This window comes from Balearica regulorum, chromosome 2, assembly GCF_011004875.1.
Source record: "Balearica regulorum gibbericeps isolate bBalReg1 chromosome 2, bBalReg1.pri, whole genome shotgun sequence".
Classification (NCBI taxonomy): Eukaryota; Metazoa; Chordata; class Aves; order Gruiformes; family Gruidae; genus Balearica; species Balearica regulorum.
The window spans coordinates 166,764,254-166,783,849 of NC_046185.1; the positions used below are offsets into that span (position 1 = coordinate 166,764,254).

General features: G+C 44.4%; 1 protein-coding gene across 1 annotated transcript in view; it reads left to right on the top strand.

Annotated features, from left to right (window-relative positions):
* PTH1R (parathyroid hormone 1 receptor) overlaps positions 1–19,326 on the top strand; it is a 121,526-nt gene extending 102,200 nt beyond the window's left edge. Inside the window, exons 8-13 of the mRNA XM_010301893.2 lie at positions 3,265–3,325; positions 5,140–5,206; positions 8,693–8,787; positions 10,394–10,535; positions 11,741–11,782; positions 12,986–19,326. Coding sequence (XP_010300195.1) covers positions 3,265–3,325; positions 5,140–5,206; positions 8,693–8,787; positions 10,394–10,535; positions 11,741–11,782; positions 12,986–13,348 — 770 coding nt within the window. The 3' untranslated portion in view covers positions 13,349–19,326. The remainder of the gene's footprint in view (positions 1–3,264; positions 3,326–5,139; positions 5,207–8,692; positions 8,788–10,393; positions 10,536–11,740; positions 11,783–12,985) is intronic.
* The last annotated feature ends 270 nt before the right edge of the window (positions 19,327–19,596 follow it).

Sequence of the window (19,596 nt, forward strand, 5' to 3'; positions counted from 1 at the left end):
TGCTAGGAGACACATACACAAGAAAAGTGACAGAGGAGAGTAAGGGTTTGGGGTGGCCACCAGACTTTGCCCAGCTTGAGGTTTGCACTTTTTCCAGCTGATGGGGAGATACCTGACTTTATAGCACCTGCATTGTACACACTGTGTGTATTGACTGGAAATGCACAGCGCATACAATGTGGATTCTGTAGAAGTCACTCACAGCATCACTGCCCGGTGGGGTTCATCCTGCGTCACACCGGTCATGCACGTGGAGTACATACGTGCAAGAGCGGGGGCATGCATGCATCCATCCACGCCTGCATCTGTCTGTGCTCACAGCCATCCAGGAGATCACAGGCTTTTTGGAGACTCACTTTCCTTTCCTTGGTGGGGTGGTCAGATGCCAGAAAGACATGGACCTGGTCAAATGGGTCCAGAGGAGGACCACGAAGACAACTGGGGGCTGGAGCACCTGTCCTGTGAGGACAGGCTGAGGGAGTTGGGGATGTTTAGCCTGGAGAAGAGAATGTTCCAGGGAGACTTTACAGCAGCCTTCAGTAAAGATCAGGAGGGACTCTTCATCAGGGAGTGTAGTGATAGGATGAGGGGTAATGGTTTTAAACTGAAAGAGGGTAGATTAGATATTAGGAAGAAATCCTTCCCTGTGAGGGTGCTGAGGCCCTGGCAGAGGTTGCCCCGAGAAGCTGTGGCTGCCCCTGGCTCCCTGGCAGTGGTCAAGGCCAGGTTGGATGGGGCTTTGGGCAACCTGGGCTAGTGGAGAGTGTCCCTGCCCATGGCAGGGGTGGCACTGGGTGGGCTGTGAGGTCCCTGCCCACCCAAACCATTCTAGATTTCTATGATTCTATGATGCATCTAATCACTTGTGACTTTTCTGCTCACAGAGCTGCATCCTTTTGGGTATCTTCTGTTTGTGGATACCTTTAGATGTCTAACTTTGAAGACATCAGTCCTGATTTTCTGGTTAGTGGCTCTCCCATCAATGGGCATTGTGAGCGCTCAGCAGGAGGGATTCTCAGTCTTGGGACATCACAGAACAGGACTTTCAAGTGGAAACACAAAAAAGTCACTCTCTGGAAGTAAAAGAGATGCTGGAGGCAAAACTAAGCCTTCTGACTCTCCAAGTTGAAAGACTAGTTTACCAGAGCAGGAGGAAAAGACTGGACTCTAGAAATTACCTGATGGCCCAAACACTCCATGTTACATTGATGTAGAGAGAATGTTAAAAACAGGGCAGAGGAAAGGGAGGGGGAGGATTCGTACCACTTTTTGTAAATTTACAAACATTTACAATTGTTCATATTGCAAAAAAAAGAACGATGTAAGAGACGCAGAAAGACAAACGTAGCGATAAAACTGGTGCCAGGAATTCACTACGTGTGTTTTGCAGAAAATGTCAAGGATCCTTTTCCTAAGCTTGCCTGAACGGAGTGAGGCAGCAGTGCACTGGGCACAATAAATCCACACATAGGGATTTTTTAGGCATAATTATTTTTCTCCTGTATGTTTTATTGTTGCTAGCAACCTTGAACACAGTACAGGATTAGTATGAATGGGAACAGTGTCTTTTGTAAAGTACAGGACAAGCTAGGCACGAACAAGTACATGACAAATGCATCTAAACCTCTGAAACATTCCGTCTTTCAAGCTTAGACCTTCACAATAGCGGGCGAACATCCACCATCTCGCAGGCAGACAGCAGGCATCTGAACTTCTCAACATGGCCAGTTTATCAGTTGGTATAGACTGGAGTATCACCAATGATATCAGCAAAATTATATGCATTTAAGGCTTTGATAGCTCAGCCAGCAGTTTGGAGCACGCACATATTTTTCATAGATAGTGATTAACAGTGAGGAGAAATAGACGGTGCTTGTTGCAATAAATCATCACCTTCCCCAAGCCCTCAGCTTCAACACGCTCACGAGTTCCCAGTGCAATAGGTTAAGTATTTTCTTTCCAGTGCCAGCCATCGCAGGGGATTGTAAAGCAGGGTGCATTCCTTATAAATGTATCTTTGTAGGCAGTGCTGCTGCGCTGGTCCTGAGTGAGGCTCTGTGTTTAATTATTTATGCTTTCTTATATTGCCATGGCATTTAAAAGTTCCAACCAAGATAACGGCCCTGTTGTCCATGTGTGTATGAAACAGGCGTCCCTGCTCCACACCCCAGCTCAGGAAAGCGTCCGTGGTCAGGAAAGCCTTTAAGCACTCTAATGAGACTTAAGTGCATGCTGAAAGTTAAGCGTGTGCTTATGCATGCCAAGCCCCAATGAGCTTAGACTGTGAACAGCATATTTACAGTCATCGGTGATAAATGTCGCCTTTATTTATTTTTTAATATTTTTTTTTTCACCTGAAAGGGGCTATTCTTCTTGAATTTGTGGAAGCTACTGTGGATTTGATCCTGCCTTTTAAGGGAAGTCAGTAGGGGACTCAGTTGTACAAATAAAGTAAAACTGGACCCTAAAAAAATAAATAGAAGATTGCATTTTGATATTGATGATTCTTTTACTTTTTACAGGGAAAAGATGATGCCCAGTGTAACTGGGCTGAAATGAGGATGGTTCATTTGGAAATGAACCTTTGACTAGAGTATTTTGCAAGCATTCCCCGAAATTCTGGCATTTGTCTGCTTCAGGCAGCAAGTCTCTCATACTTAAAGAGTTTCTAATCCAACCAACCCTGTGCTTGGAGGCATGGTCTGAGCCTGACTCCAGATCCACCTTTCCTTGACGTCAGGGAACAAATGTCTTGGGAAAGATGTGCTGCAGGAAACCCTTCTCTGCTTCAAACCGAATCACTTGGCTGGAGCAGGTATCGATCACCCAAGTTCGAGCACTATGGGCTATGTCTCTATAAAGCAGTGCTAGAGGACAGGCATGGGAACTTGATGGTTTATCCTGCCAAGACCATGACCCATCTCAGGCCCAGACTTGAGCATCTCCCGAGCACAAACCAGGAGGTAGCTTAAACCTGGATGACTGCTGGCCAACAACTTGGGAAAGTTCCGTTTTGAAAGCCAGGAGAGTTCAGTAGAGTGGACACATCCAGACCATGACATTTGTCTTCTAGAAAATACTCCCTGCCACTATTTGGTTTACCAGTTGGACTACAGAAGATATGTGAGACCAAGATCAGGCTTTCCTAGTCTAAATTATGCTTGAATATTTAAAAGCTGCTTCTTCCACCTTCCTCTAACCCACCCTACCTGGGCTTATGAGTCCCCCTACTCACCTCGTTTGACCTGTGGGTTTTTTTTGCAGGACTCCCTGCTGTATTTGTTACAGCGTGGGCCAGCGTGAGAGCCACTCTAGCTGACACAGAGTAAGTCTCATTGGATTTTCTTTTCTCCCTTTTATGTGTGATGCTTTTGTGGGGCTTTTGGCAATGGTGACTTTGTGGGTGAATCCAAAGGAAAAAGGAACCAGGCAAAGCCAGAAGTAATTTCTGCTATGAAGTTAGCAAACTTTTGGCAGGGTGTGTGGCAAGGAAGGATAAGGTGGGTACAACTTTCCTAGCTTTCCTTTAATTTTACAGAATTTGATAAATGTGAACAGCTGCAGCTGTTATTCCTGGGGCTAGAAGGAACTGCTCAGAGCTAGGCAGGGACAGGACAGGGATCTTAAAAATCTTGAATGAGTGGGAATGAAGTTGGGAGACAGCAGGTTCAGCACAGTCAAAGGAGACGATTAGGACCTGATGAGGTGGTGAAGCTGTAACTCCTCACTGTGGATGCCAGCACATCCTCAGGTTTAAAAAGCATTTGTACAAACTCGTGGAAGATAAATTCCTCCAGAAGTATTAAATATTAAAAATTAAGCCATCCTGAACTGCAGATTATTGGAGGAATATTCTAGAAAAATATCACTACCTGGTTGCTTGTTCCACATTAAGTATCAGCTTCTGGCTACTGTCAGAAACAAGATACTGCATCAGCTGCTTCTTTGGTCCTACACATGCACCCTCTTACAGTATGCTGGATGAAGGACGCACAGCACCCAATCTTCAAACTCCAAAACAATCACATTTTTTCCCCAGTAATGCACTGGCTTGACCACACAACAGGTTTCATCTGCCTGCGATCTGCCAGCAATAGTGTGGGGGTCCCCAGGCAACTTTTCAAATGACTTTACCTGGGAGAACGCTGCTTTCCAAACGGGATTTCTGCTCCAGGCTTGGAAGGAGGGAGTAGCACAGCTACTGGAGTGTGACGCATCTGCATTGGCATCGGCTCGTGCTCATAGAGCCTTTCAGTCAGCACCGGTGGTTTCTCTGCCCCTGCCTCTCGCTTTCCTTGAATAGCTGCCTGGGCAGCATTTGGCCCGTGAAATGAAAACTGCAGCTGCCATGTGGGGGCTGTCTGGCGCAGATAAAGAAAAGCCTGTGGCACTCCTCTCCGTGGTTGGAGAGAATTCAAACAGAGTAATTAACACTGAGTGACCTTATTCAATGGCTGCTGGAAATGCCTGGGAGGAAATAGTGTTCAGCCCCTTCTTGGCAGACTGAGGACCATAGCCCAACATCCAACGCCACCGACAGTTTGCCCTTCCAGTCTTCACTTGGATAAGGGCTGAAGATGAAAATAAGATAAGGACTTTTGTAGAGCATGGCTGAGTCTCACTGTGAGAGCAGGGCTGAAGGAAGCACAGGAATTGAATATAGGACTGCAGTATTGTCCCCATCACCATGTCTTCAGACAGCACCTGTCCCCATGCAAAGTTGTGTGGGTTTATTCCAAAGGGTAATATTAGGCCATTTCAGCCTCTCTTGTTTCCATGAAAACTGGATTACTCTTAGTGTAGATTTTTTTCTGGTAGGGAGGTGAAGAAGAAGTGGAAAAGGGTAGGTTCCTGCCCAGAAGGGACAAGTCTTGATGACTGTAGAAAGAGCTGTTGCACCATCTGGAGAGCATAACTTTAAATGTGTCTAATAGCGGTTTCAGTTTTGAATAGTATAACACCAGGAGAAGGGCTATTTCGAAGCCATGCAGACTGAAGGCAGGATTAGAGCTAGATCCTTCCACCACACCAGGCTTTGGAGGAACCCATCCTTCCAGGGTGGATTTATCCAACAAGATACTTGAGTCTGTTGCTCTTTTTAACCGGTGATTTCCTGACGGGATATCAATCTCTTCTCAGGTGTTGGGACTTGAGTGCTGGCAATTTAAAATGGATTATTCAGGTGCCCATCCTGGCAGCTATTGTGGTGAGTACTGGCTGATTGCAAGGGGTGGGAGGCACTGCCTTTGGTCGGTGTAGGTTCAGTGCGAGGAGTTGAGCAGGCAGCCCTACTCCAATCACCTTGTTAACCCAGCTCCTGCCTTAATAGTGCGGAGTCTCTGTATATCCACTTTAAGGGCCTTATATTTGATCTGACTGTAAATTTGATAGCTGCATATGGCAGAGGGGTTTATGAGCAACTTCAGGTTTTGCTTAAGAGAGAAAAATGACACAGAGGTAAGACCCTAAAATCATTAATGAAACAAACATTCAAGCCAATGTTTCCAACCCATGAGATATCAGGGGTCATGACATGTTCTCACCAGGCATCTCTAGTTCTGTAGCTGGACCAAACTTTTTCCCTGGGTGTGCTTCAGTGTCATCAGATTTTTTCAGACTCGTCTTTGGTAAAAGTTTGGGATATCTCAAAGGTGCAGATGAAAGCTAAACTATCCCAGCTATGATTGGACATGATGTTAATCACTGATGGAAGGTCACTTCAGCCCCCACCCACTACCCAGAGGGGACAGAAAGGATATATAAGTGACATTATCCAGACATAGGGCTGAGCTCTTGCAAGCTGGAGATTGCGAGATGTGATTACCTGCACCAGGGGAATTCAGTGGGTGGTTATGTGTTTGCTTGAGCAGGGTCCTAATTAGCTAGAGAACCTGCTTTCACAGTTTTCACGAATTACCCTCTTTCCTCCGTCTTTCTCTATGGTTCTCCATTACTCCATCTTCTGATGGTTAGATGAGTGCACACAACAGAGCTTTTCCACTCCTGCACATCCTAGTCACTCTTCACATTCATCCAGGAGTAGCTGAGTGGAGTCAGTAAGAATCTCTCTATAGTCTTCAGAGGGTTTTGCATCAAGCTCTGTATACATCCTTCTGACTCACAAATCAGGAGGCCTTGGAAGATGATCAGTGTGGGTTAGAAGAAAATCAGACCATCTGCATATAAACAGCAGGAAAGATTCTTGAGGTGAATATGCTCATATGTGCAGTTAGGTGAGCTGCTTTGGAGTTGGGGGGGGCTTTTTTCTTCATCAGAATTTCCTTTCAGTGGAAATTCTCCACCTGGCTCTAGCAATTAGTTCTGCACCTTGGAAGAAACGACTCACCAAGCCCACATGGTGGTCATTGGAAACGAAATAGTAGGATGGAGAAGAAAGTTCAGATAGTTCAACTAGATGAATGCCAGAAACCCCATTGCATTTAATTTAAAGCCCAATTAGCAAAGGAGAAAGAGCTCAATTGAGGCTCATCCTTGTAAAAATAATGTTTCTCCATGAGGCTCTGCTGTGCTTGTACCCTGGCTATTTGCAAATGCAGCTATTTATCATGCAAAAATATTCTGTGGGTTGGTTCTGTTTAATTTCTGTGGGTTCATATTGTTCACTTGGCTGCCGTTTCAGTTGCCACACTGGCTGGTCATATGTTGCTGGACTAAGTTATGCATTTTCTGGATGTATTTGCAGAGAATTTGGAGGCTGAGGGGCTTAAAATCCCTCCACTCTGCTGCTAACTTTGATGTTATTCAGTTGTCTGGATTTCTTTTAAAATGTAGCACATGTTTCAGGAAGTCAGAGGAGTTTCCCTCCTGACTGTGATAAGGTTGGACATCTTCAGTTTAGCCGACAAATGCAGAACAAGATCCCACTTTTGAGTCTTTGAAGCTAGAAAAACTCATATGAGAAACAAAGCTTGCTTTTTTTTTTTTTTTTTCCTTTCAGATTGGTTTCCAATGAAAATGAATTACATGCCCCCAGGCTGTGCACTTCTCTGCCTCTCGGTCTATCCATCCCTCCCTTATAACTTCTGTGCCAGTCAGTAAATTCCAACCAAATGTAACTAAGAGAATGGGGTTGCATGGATGTTAAATTCCCACAAACCTCATGAAAACAGTCAAATAGATATGGGAGAGAAATTCTACTAATGCCCTTTCAAGGAAAACGATGTAGTATGACCTTACCCCCTTTTTAACACAGAGGAGAGCTGTTCAAAATGAGCTTGCACCTCGTTAAAGGAGAAGGAATCCAACCACAGAAGACAAAGCCATAGCAAACCACGCCATGATCGTTCAGTGGCTCAGGGAACTACTTGTTTTAACAGTGAGGATAATTAACCGTTGGAACGGCTTACCAATGGTTGTGGTAGGATCTCCGTCATGGAAACACTGAAACCCAGATCTGCTATAGCTCAAACAAAAATGAATACAAGGAGGTCTTATGGACTGTGTTTTGCAGGAGATCAAACTAGAGGTTCACAATGGTCCCTTCTGGCATAAGACTATGAGCCTGTGTGTGGCATGGTAATTTGTTTCCTTGAAATGCTGCTATACTGGCATCTGAGAAGTCAAATGACTGCTGCAAGCCTCCAGAGAAACCCATAGGCACCAGCGTTAGCCCAGAAATGTGGATTTCCCCAGTGCAGACAGTCACACAATGGTTCTGCTTGTGGCCTTGCCATGTCTCAAGAATGGGTTTGTCTGAGGCAGCAGCAGGTATAATCCCGGCCCTAGTGAAACCAATGTCTGAAAAGCTCCAAAAAGCCGTGAATCCCTCAAATATCTCCCCATTTTTCTTCTCTGTTAAGTGGCAAGCATAGCCATGAGATGTTGCCGTTACCTTTTGCTGTGTGGGTCACCATGAGCATGTTCCTGTAGGACTCAATTAGCTTGGTTGACCAGCTGGCCACAAAATGGGTTCATAGATGTGACTCCCTGCAGAAGAAGTAGATATTAGTTCCTTACTGTCCTGATCTGGTCCATACTAAACACTCCTGCAGAGGGAGAGTAAGCAGTGTACACACAACAAAAGTTTTACCGTTATATTGCCCTTCTGCATTCTTTATCCATCATCTCTACTTAGGTTGACTCTGTGTCTTTGTCATGGTGCAGTCTGCGTGGTCTTCTTTGCTTTTGCACATGGAAATATGGAAAGGCTTCCCAGTAATGCTTCTCTTAGCCTGAGATCTTAATCTCAGGTGGGCTGCAAGAGACAAATATAAGCTAACTTCACTCTGCTCCCTGGACACAAAACTAAGTTTGAGAGGTTTGTGAAAATGCCCCATATCACTGTATGGAGTTTTAAAAAAAGATGATGTGAAAAATACTGAGAGTTGTCTGTAGTCCATACCTCAAAATGCCTGGTAAGCACTGCCTTATATATTGATATCATATGCAGTTGTCAGGTGTCTGCTGGGCTGGTTAGCTCAGATGGAGATGTTTCCATGTGAGATGTCCACACTTTGTCAGAGAAAGCCATTCCCTTCTCTCTGTCAACCATTCAGGTTAAACACAGCTGATCAGATCCCACCAAACACTGGGTCTTTCCTGTGGAGCTCACCCCCTCCACAGGACAAGCTCTCCCAGGAGGAGCTTCATACACAGCATCATCAGGTCACTGTGTGGATCTTTTTTAACAGTTATTCTTTCTTTGTTGGTTTTTTTCCCCCACCTCTTCCAGGTAAATTTTATTCTTTTTATCAACATTATCAGAGTCCTAGCAACCAAGCTACGAGAGACGAATGCAGGGAGGTGTGACTCAAGACAACAGTACCGGTGAGTCTCATACCCTCTCCACTTTTTGAGAGATGTCAAAGTCCCTGTTTCACCTCCTTGGCTACAGAGGGAGCCCAGGGTGACTAGTTCGTGGTGTTTACACTGTAGACACCTAAAACAAGGTGAGAAGAATGCCGTCATCCAAATCTGATAATGCAGAATGAATCAACAGCAGTTTAAACATCTCCTAAACCTTTCAAATCCAACCTGAGGGACCCGCCTCATACGTTAAAGGGAGGAATTCAGTTTCTTCAGACAGTTTGGAAGTGACTGCTGGCCTTGAACCAAGAGTGCAAAAATAAAAGCATTGCTTATGCTGTCGAAACCCCTAAAACTTGTACTAATTTATTTATTTCTGTTTATTTCCCTCCTGTGCTTTGTAAAACTTGGTCTATTTGTTCAATCTGCCCTTCAGCGGGTGTTTCAGTGCTTTTGCTGAAATGCAAAAAGATTCCTGACTCTTTGCTGGAAATCTGGCCTTTCCTTGTTTATTTTGTTTTCCTTTGTTCTGCTAGCTCTTCTCTCTTGATCATTTAGGATATTTGTAGCATGGTCAAAACAGGGCAGAAAAAGCAGATTGCTGAGACACCTCAGCTGCATGAGAGCTCCTGAGGCTTCTCATAATCTCCTGAGCTGGACTGACCAGCATGACACATGCAGAGGGGGGAGAGCAGAACGATTTGGGCTGCAAACCATGAGCTCATTGCTACCATCTCACTCTCCAAACACAAGACGTTTCATTTGAAGCAGGAATGAGATTTGGCAGGAAAACACCTCTCCATTTTTCTTTGCTGCCCTGTCAGGGCTCTGATTTATCTATTTGTTTATTTCTCACTGGCTGAAGCTTGCTATTAATTATGGTTTGGATGGGGCCTTCTCCTTTTAATGTGTTAAATTCCCTCAGTGGTTTCCAGTTGCTGGACAGAGGAGGTACCAGGTCTTTCTGGTAGTGATGTCTGCCCTTCTCTGTAATTGCCTGCACTTGGTGACTTGCTGTAACTCTTGGCAGAAGGTTTAATCCTTCAATTAGCATCACTTCCAGGCAAGGCTGGTTCCCTCAGGAGCAAACCCAGCCAAGTACTTGGGGTTGTATTGTACCTCTCCCCAGCCCCCTACATTGGTCTTATGCTGAGATGGAGCTTCTTCTTGAAATGGGAGCTTTCCAGGTGATACTGCAGCCCAAAGCACCTCCTAAGAGTCTTCACCTCCTGCTTACCCCATAGTGCACCGTCCTCTTCCCCTCAATATCTGGAACAATTCTGCTCCTAGATGCACTTCCCTCTCCACCAGTCCTGCTCATTGCACAGCAGGCTCTAACCCAGGGTGGACCTTCATGTCTTGACTCAATAAGCAGGCAGAATCACAGAATGGTTGAGGTTGGAAGGCACCTCTGGAGGTCATCTAGTCTGATCCCCCCTGCTCAAGCAGTGTCAGCTACTGTAGGTTGCACGGGACAATGTCCAGTTGTTGTAAGCCAAGCAGGTATGTAAGCAAGAAAGAAATTACGTACAAATTGTGTCCAAGGTATGAGGTGGACAGGCCTGACTGGGATGTTCATTCCATCCACTAATTTCCTCTGTGTCTTTCTCTTTCCTTATTGCTGCAGGAAGCTGCTGAAATCTACCCTCGTCCTTATGCCTCTGTTTGGCGTTCACTATATTGTTTTCATGGCTATGCCATACACAGATGTGTCAGGGATTCTTTGGCAAGTTCAAATGCACTATGAAATGCTGTTCAACTCTTTCCAGGTATTTCAACTGTTAAACTATGGGGGCAAACTAGGAGAATTTCAATAGGGACAGGAGAGGAATGAGGGTGCAAGGTGTTGTCTTTGGAAGCAATGCTGGTTTTACAATACACCAGATTTCATTTACAGGGTCATTTGACAGTATTTTAGCCTCAAGTATGTGTTATATTTGCAAAACACAAGGTATAAAGGCTCAGTGTGTCCAACAAAAAAATGTTCCTGTTGAAAGATAACTTGCCCCGTAAATTAAATCCCTTTAGATCCAGGTTAGACATAAGCTGGTAGAGATCCACAGAGACATGTTGTTTCACATTGGCTTCCAATTCGCTTGTCCCAAGCTGTCTTTCAGTCCTGTGAATGGATTCCTCAGTTCTAGGTTTGGGCTACAGGTGGGTTCAGTTACAGGACTGGTCCTATATAAGGCACCTCAGCAAGAATACACAACTCTTTACAAGCAAAGCAGTGTTTGATAGTCACTGCACACCCTTCCCGGAGAGATTAACTTTTGGTTCGCATGCTCCTACCTATCATCATGGCTGACCAGTGTGGATGATGAAAGGTGGACAGTGGGTCTGGCCAGATGATAGTTTAGAGAAACTAAGGGAGGTGGAGACCAAGCTTGCATTCACGTGCTTCCACAATTCCTGCTGGGTCAGATGGGATAAAATAGTGGGTGGCCTCACCAAGATCTGGGTAAATTGTTGGCCAACAAAAAGATGTGGATGGTTTGCTCACATCTGAATTCCTTTGCTGATCCCACTCAGCCAGTTCTGCCCCACACATGGGCTGCTCCACTTGTAGCCAGAACTGGAAAATTCCCAACAGGACCATCTTCCATCCTCCCCTCCTGCAGCAGGATCACCTACATGTAAAACACTGGAAATGTTTATGCAATATGTACATAAACAAACACCTCCAGTGAGGGAGACCCCACCACCTTCCCAGGGACCCGTCACCATCACAGAAACTTTGCAAAAGATCTGGAGGTGAAAATAGACCTGTTAGTTAAACCATGACCTAGAGGACTTAGACAGTCCATCTACTTTGTCAATAGTCTGCAGGGAAATGGCTGTATTTGTCTGTCTGTCATGTGCTACTGAACAATGCAAAGTTTCTTATGCATATTACATACAGCGTATTATGAATGTCATTGATTTCAGAGGAACACAGGGACACCATTAATATGTTGTTTCTTCTTCCTTCTAGGGATTTTTTGTTGCCATCATATACTGTTTTTGCAATGGAGAGGTAAGTCACCAGCTTCTTATTTCCGTCCTTTGTTAGGTTAGTTCCACACACAGATGGTAAGGGGAATGGAGTGGAATGGAGTGGAATGGAATGGAGTGGAGTGGAATGGAATAGAATGGAATAGAATAGAATAGAATAGAATGGAATGGAATAGAATAGAATAGAATAGAATAGAATAGAATAGAATAGAATAGAATAGAATAGAATAGAATAGAATAGAATAGAATAGAATAGAATTATTTTCAGTTGGAAGGGACCTACAATGATCACCTAGTCCAACTGCCTGAGGTGGATGCACATCAGCATATCTCCACTTATTCTTAGGACAGAGCCCTGTTTGAAACCTGGAAAGTTCATACCCTTGGTTTTGGTCATGTAAGATATCCAGGTCAATACGTCACCAATAAATGAGCTACTGGAGCAAAAAATATGTTTTTTTATTTTCCCAGCACAAGTGTTGTTTAGTGCTGCTTAATTTCAGATCTGTGGCAGGAAGAAAAGTGGATTGATAGAGTAGCTGCCTAACCAGCAAGCTCTTTTGATTGTCCAGACTTTTTTGACCTTTTTTTTCTGTTTCCAGAGTAATATGCTTTAATGCCTTTGTTTCCATTAATTCCCTCTAAGAAAATAGATGGTCAGTGGATGCACACTGGGAAAGAACAGAGCTACTTTCATGGTACAGCATAAGGCTGGTTTGGCCTCATTTTATGGACTTTAAGGGGAAATGCAACTACAAATATGCTGCTTAGGTTCTACAGCAAAACCAAGATGAAATCCATACCATAAGGGGAATTGATCTCATCCTAACTTTAGCCATCTAAAAGTGAGACACTCAGTCTCAAGTAGTCAGCTAACTCCTTTCTGGAGGAAATTTCTAGAGACTCAGGCACCTGTGAAGGCGGTTCATCCCATTTATATTTGACGCTCATGGTACTTTGAGAAGACTTACTCCTGGGTGTACTGCTCACCATCCCCTGGGAGAGAGAGTTAACACACATTTTCAGTTAGATGTTTTCAGGCATTCAAGCTTCCCAATGTCAAATATTTCATTTTGAAAGGGCAGATTTAATGTGAATTCACTCTTACTTCCAATTTCACTCCCCAGAGAGTTTCTCACCCATTCTGTCTGTGGATACTACCTCCTTCTGATACTCTCTGTCCCTCTCTACTCCCACTCATGCTTTTTTCCCATTTGTCTCTCAGGTCCAAGCAGAAATAAAGAAGTCATGGAGCAGGTGGACATTAGCACTTGACTTTAAAAGGAAAGCACGAAGTGGGAGCACAACCTACAGTTATGGACCAATGGTTTCCCACACCAGCATCACAAATGTAGCCACAAGAGGGGCACTTGCCCTCCATCTCAATACGAGACTTATACCAGGGACCCTCAATGGACACCGGAATTTGCCAGGTTATGTAAAAAATGGCTCAATTTCTGAAAACTCCATGCCTTCTTCTGGACCAGAGCAGTACAACAAAGATGAGGAGTACCTGAATGGCTCTGGGCTTTACGATGGAGACAGACCCACAGTACTTGTTGAAGAAGAAAGAGAGACAGTTATGTAAAGAGAGGAGGAAAAAAAAAAAAAGAAGTAAAAGGATGAAAAAGGTTCCTGGAGAGCATTTAGTGGGCAAAAGAATATCAGGCCACGCATCGGATGCCAAGGGTTTCCATACAGTTTCTCTGTTCTGTGGAACAAGAGGTTAAGTTATATGGGAAAAAAAAAAAGTGAGCCACGAATGTGGCCAGCTGTTGATCACATACATATACTCGGTGATCTAAGTCTCCCTGGTGTTAACGGAGGCAGGGCTATCCAGACCCGCGGGCCTTGCTACCTGCTGAACAACAGAGATACTGAGAGTTCGCGAGGGAGGATTGCAAAGCAGCACGTGGTCCTTGGACCTCTTGGAGAGCATGGGCAGCCAAGGAGGATGGGAGTCTCACCCAGTAAAGCAAGAGTTTTACGGGGAGCGTAGAGTGCCATCTTCTTGCGAGGGTACAAGCCACCCATCGGCGTCTTCAGTTTGGTTTGCTCTTTCCCTGTAAAGTCTGCCTGGTAACACACACAATATTGATCAAGACCTCTTGGGGGTCACAGCTGCCCGTTGTTGCAGACAAGCGTTCAACACGGACAGTTGGGTACAACCAGCTGCACGTTCTTCCCTTGGGCAATCTCACTCCTTGGCAAAATGCTCCTCTGGGGTGGGCAGGGTTAACAGCTCATGGTTGCTGGATGCAGGCAGAAAACTCTATTCTTTCCCTGACCTGAGTTCCAGTAGCAAGCCAGAAACCAGTGCAATTTTAGGTTGGAAAATGTGGTTATCAGAATGTGCGACGTTTTTGTTCTTCCAGATGCAGCAGTGGAGAGGGGCCCACCAAGCGGGTTGAGGCAGGGCGAGGGATTTGCAGATCTTGGGTATGTGTGCCTGTGCGCGTGTGTGGCTAAAATCAGTTCAGAGGGTAGCTAACTCAGCCCTCCCTTTTTGTGGATGCTCATGGAAACAAGTTTCAGTCATTTTTTAAACCTTTAAATTGCTTTTCATTCTTCTCTCTGAATTTCCTGCTTTTCACTTATCCAAATCCTCATGAGGAGAAAGACTCCGTCAGCAGTCTGCCTGTATCACCCAGAAGCACAAGCTGCTGGATACAGCCAGACAAACCTACCTTCATGAAATCCAAAGGCAAAATTTGCTGGATAAAAGCACAGGGATTGTTTGTGGTTGATCTCCCTCTGAACACCTTCTGAACTTTCCTATTCTTTGTGATTTGGTCACACACACACATGTGCACACTGGGTCAGGCTCTTAGCTGGTATAAACAAGCATAACTTCAACCAAATTATTTGAGTTTGCCTGGAGATGGTCAGATGAAGAAATATTATTGCATTGCCTCTGAGGGAAGAGCACCAGGAAATGCCCTCTTCCTACAGCAGAGAGAGACCAGGGAGGTTTTGTCACTGTGCAGAGTTTCCCTTGCTGGTGGTTTTTGCGAGGTATGCCAAAAGGTCATTTTTCTGACACACCTTGTGTCTTCAACAGCGACGAAGAGGTACCATCCTTGTTGGCCAACAGTGCACTGCGTTGGGGGTCTTTTCACACCAGCTGAGCACCCAGCGAGGGGTCTCTGCCAGTTTGCAAGCATGAATCAGAATTGACCAAAAGTGGGAAATTAGGAATAGTGACAAAACTTCCTATTGCAGCACATGCTTCCGCAGAGGAAGGACTCCAGCTGAGCCAGCCTGGACTCTCTTTTCAGCCCCTGACATAACATCACTATTCCCTTGCTGCAGTCTAAGAGTCAGCTCCTTGTGGTGCTTTTTTTTTTATTATTTCTTTTTTTCCTTCTTGGTCTAGTACCTGAAACATTTTGACCTCACCTGACTGTTACTCATACGAAATAGGGAAGAGGTATTGGGCAAGTTTGCAGAAGTCCTTTAGGATGCAGGTGGGGCCAATGGGATAATCTACTCTCTATCCCGATCCTTTAGATACAGCTGCTGGGTCACATCAACAAGCACTTCTGAGATGCATCCAGTCACTGCAATCAGCTGGTCTTCTGAGGGCAAATGAAGGACTAACTTCCCCAAATCTCTGATGGAGGTCAGGAAGAGCAGTTGGGATCTTGACTCTGTGTCCCACATCTTCTTTAAACAACATCTCAGATTAGGACCTGATCCAAAGCCCAGTGAAGTCAAGGGAAAAACCTCCTCCCCTCGACATCTCCGTGTTTTGGATTCAGACCTGGTAGGGGATGTGGTGGCTGAGAGGCAGTCCTCTGTCAGGCACTGAGGCACCTCTCCATCAGTTGCAGACACACATGAGCAGGTCTGTAAAAGCCAGTATTTATTTGTGTTGGTTTTTTTTTTTTTAATTTTGTGTCATTAGAATAAGTCAAAACTCATCACAACCATTTACCGCCAAATGGCAGCTATTGAAGTGTCGAGTTTTCAAAGAATAGTATTTTTTCATGCTCTCATTATTGTTGTTGTTATTCGTTAAGTAATCTTGCAAGAGAAGTCAACTCTAGTGAAAGTTTGGCATGGACACCTAACCAGCTCTGCAGAAATCTGGGTCAGCCCAGCTACATTCACTGCTCGCCTTTTCCTCGGAGATGCTGGTATGGCTTCTGGAGGCAATCAAAGGGGGCAGAAGTTATTAACAGTCAGCTGTCAGAGTGTGTACAGCTGCGTTACTTAGCATCCCATGTGGCTGAACTGCCGATGAGAGAGGAGAACACTGAATATCCTGGCTCTGAAGTTCATTGTGCTTAGATCCTGCCAAGTAGATGCAATGACCCTCCTGATTTTCTTCCTCAAAGAAATTTCTTAGTATCATTTCACTGCTGGAACAAAGCAAAAGAAAAGACCAAAAAAAAAACCCACCAGTGAGTCACTGTTTGCTTGTGTTTGTTACTGAGGACTCAAGATTAATAACATGTTTGACAATCACTTAACAAAGTTCAAGGAATTAGCAAAAGCCATAAAAGTATTTATAAACAAATACAACACCCCTCATAAAATGCAGCCCTCACTGAAATGCATTCATCACTGGATTATTTAGAATAAATGTCTAAAAACTATTGTTAAACATAGATAAAAATTACATGCACAAGGGATGTACAGGACAAGAAATCTTTTCTTAATCCTTTCAATTACAAATCATACGCAATAGATTTTTTGTTTCCTGGGTGTCCATGTGCATCAACAATATTCATACAAAAATTGGGAAAATGCTGATACCAACGCAAGGGGAATAACTCTGCCATTAAGGCCCAGCAGACTGTATGTTTGTCAAAGCCTGTTCTTATCTTTCCTGGGCTGATCACAAACTCTTGACTGCGTGTACAGGCCATGATCTATTAGCTAGAGATCCAAGGACATCCTCCACTGATTTTAGCGAGGAAGAGATCAGACCTGTGATGTCTAGAAAGAGAGGAGAAAGCACAATTTGCGGTTGCAGTTTTCCCTGGAAGGGCAAGCAGAGTGGTCCTGCTGGCTCTTAGCCAAAGCTGCTAGATTCAGAGTGGGGGTCACCTTCGCTTTCTCCATCACCAGGAGATGCGGGCATTTCTCAAGGACACTTTACCCCCATCCAAAGATCTGAGTCCACCTGGGCTGACAGTTCCTCTCCTGTCTGATTTACTAATGCAAACATAGCCCCAAAGGCCGAAGAAAGCAGAAAGGTGGTGAGGTGAGGATGCATTTGTCTGAGATTGACCTAGTGACCACTGCAAACCCTGCAGGCAGGACAGGCTTTGTGCCCATCCTTGTTCAGGGATGGTGGAGCAGAGAGAGCAGATTGCTTTGGAGTTGGAGTGCAGCAAGCACATGGGGAAAGAGACTTTCTCAAGTTGACTTCTAGCAGGAGACAAAGGTCCAAAGGAGCCAGTTGCCTGTATTTTTCTAGTTTTCCCCCCTTCATGGTGTCAGCTTTGTGCCTCTTCCCATCCTGTAAAGCAGCTGGCAACATTCAGGAGTCCTATAGCCCCTCTCACTTCTCTAAGCCTGCTGTGCTGGCACGGGCCAAGCTGTGCACTGCAATATCCCAGCTGACTGGCTGACATGGCGAGGAACCTCCTTGCCCACCTTTTGGATGGGTGTCCTCTTCTCCAGTGCCATAGCGGTATTGGGCTTGGGCAGGGAATCTCACCCCCTGGTAGGTTCATCTCATCGTACCAGCTCAGCACTTCTCTTCCCATCCACAGCAGCGCAGTCCGCTTTTCCTCATGAGTCCTTCCTACTTGATCTACCTCTTTTCTGGATGGCAAAGAGCTGTTAAATGTTCCTCAGCCTTGTGTTTCTTAAGGATGGCTTTTGGCAGCAGCCTTGTCATTTCTGCTTTGCCTGGATATGTGCGGATGAGTGTTTTTTACACCTTCTATATACTGCTTGGTCTTGGTTCAGATGAGATCATGTCTTGTCCTATTCCTCACCATTCCTCAAGTCTGCTTCTTCTTGTCTGATACATATTAGAGCCAAATCAGTTCACAAAGATGTCCCAAAATTGAACTCTTCACCCAGGGATTGGTTTCGTTTAGCTGTTTATGGGCAACTGGCTGAAAAATGTAGAACATCTACACTGTTGGTAAGAATTTTCCCTTTTTTAAAGTGTGAAAATACCTTTAGAGGGAAGATCTCCAATTTTTATTCCTGTTTATTGTTTTGACAAACTCAATGACTGGCTTAAAAGTTTTTAAATTTCAGAATCTGACATTTCAGAAAGTTAAGAAACTTCAGTTATAGGTTGGGTTCTCTTGCTTTTTCACTGGCTGATTTTTCTGCACACCTTCCACCCAGAAAGCTTCAAGCAGAATTACTGACAATGAGGAGAATGATCAGTATATCCCTTAACTCATCCGAATCTCTCACTATGGTCAATGACTCTATCACCTGAGATCAGACTGCATGAAATGAGAGAAAGCACTTTAAGAGTTGACCTTTAAGGGAGAGGTTGTAGGAACCTGTGAAGTCTTTTCATGTGCAGCTTTACTTCTTATTGGCGTGTGTGTTTTTTTCCATCTGTTGGTGCCCATGAGTTTGCTGAAGACCGGTCTGTGCCTTGTCATGGAAAGTTACGCAGCAGTAATGTGTTTCACATCCTCTCTTTCTGGCCTTATCTGAATCTTATGACATTTAACTATAACAGGAAGCAAAATGAAAAAGAAAAAAAACATAATCTAGGGCAGTATTTTCCAGTCTTGGGGGGTAACTGCTCCTCAGCTGTATATCCTGTGTCACAAATCGGCATTGCACTGATGGCTGCCAGTTGTAAACTGCTCAGCAGGTGAGGAAACTGTTTTAAGGCTGTGGGCAGGTTAACCTAGATCTTCACCATGCCACTTCCCTGCTGACAGCACCTGCTAGAGAAGGGTTCTTGTTACACCCTCAGGCAGGTCTAGGAGAATCAGCTTTTTTCAACAAGCTTCATGCTGGAACAGGTTTACTGTTTGACTTTGTTGTTGTTGTTGTTGTTATTATTATTACTTCTATTGCTGATGACCTGTCGTGTTCTGCAGAGTAAACAGAGGACATATATGATATCACTGGCCAGCTACAGAGCTTTTCAAGCATCCAGTGTGATTCTCCAGACAGAGTAGATTTTATATCTCATTCCTCTAGGGTGTCTTGAAATGAGAAAAATATTAAATTGTAAAGGAAATGAGTTTGTTAAAGACCCTATAAATAAATTTCCATCACGATTGGCCATGGCTGTCTGGATTTGCCTGGAAAACATAATAGTTCATAAATTTATAAGTAAAATAAAGAGCATGTCCATCTCTGCAGACATTCATGGCAAGGCAGGTTTTGCCCATGAAAGTGAAAGGTTGAACCTGCCGGACAGCAAATACTGTTGGCCCAAAGGAGCGTTTTATTTTCAGGCAGCAAATCCTGCCAACTGTATAAAAATTATTGGGCTTATCCTGCTCCACCCAAACTATTTTTGTGGCTTCTCATAAAATCCAACTCAAGCTTAGCTCTTAGCTGAAGGTGGGAGAGGAAAAGAAACCAGAAGTGAGTCGTTGCAAAGACACATGATTAACTGAAGAATACTAAAACATAACTCCATCACTGTGATTTTTTAAAAAAATCACCTGGGAAATGCAGATTGAATTTGCTTTTATTCAGGAAAAAGACAAAAGGGAAAAGAAAAGGAAAAAAAATTCAAGTTGGAATTTCTTTTTTTTTTTTTCCCCCAATAATTCTCAGTTGGCCAGAAAGTTTGAGCCAGAAATGTGGTCTCCTTGGTGTTTCTATGGTCTCCTTGGCCCCTCCATAGGAAATCTCACACAGGCCATTGTGAATGAGTTGGGAAGG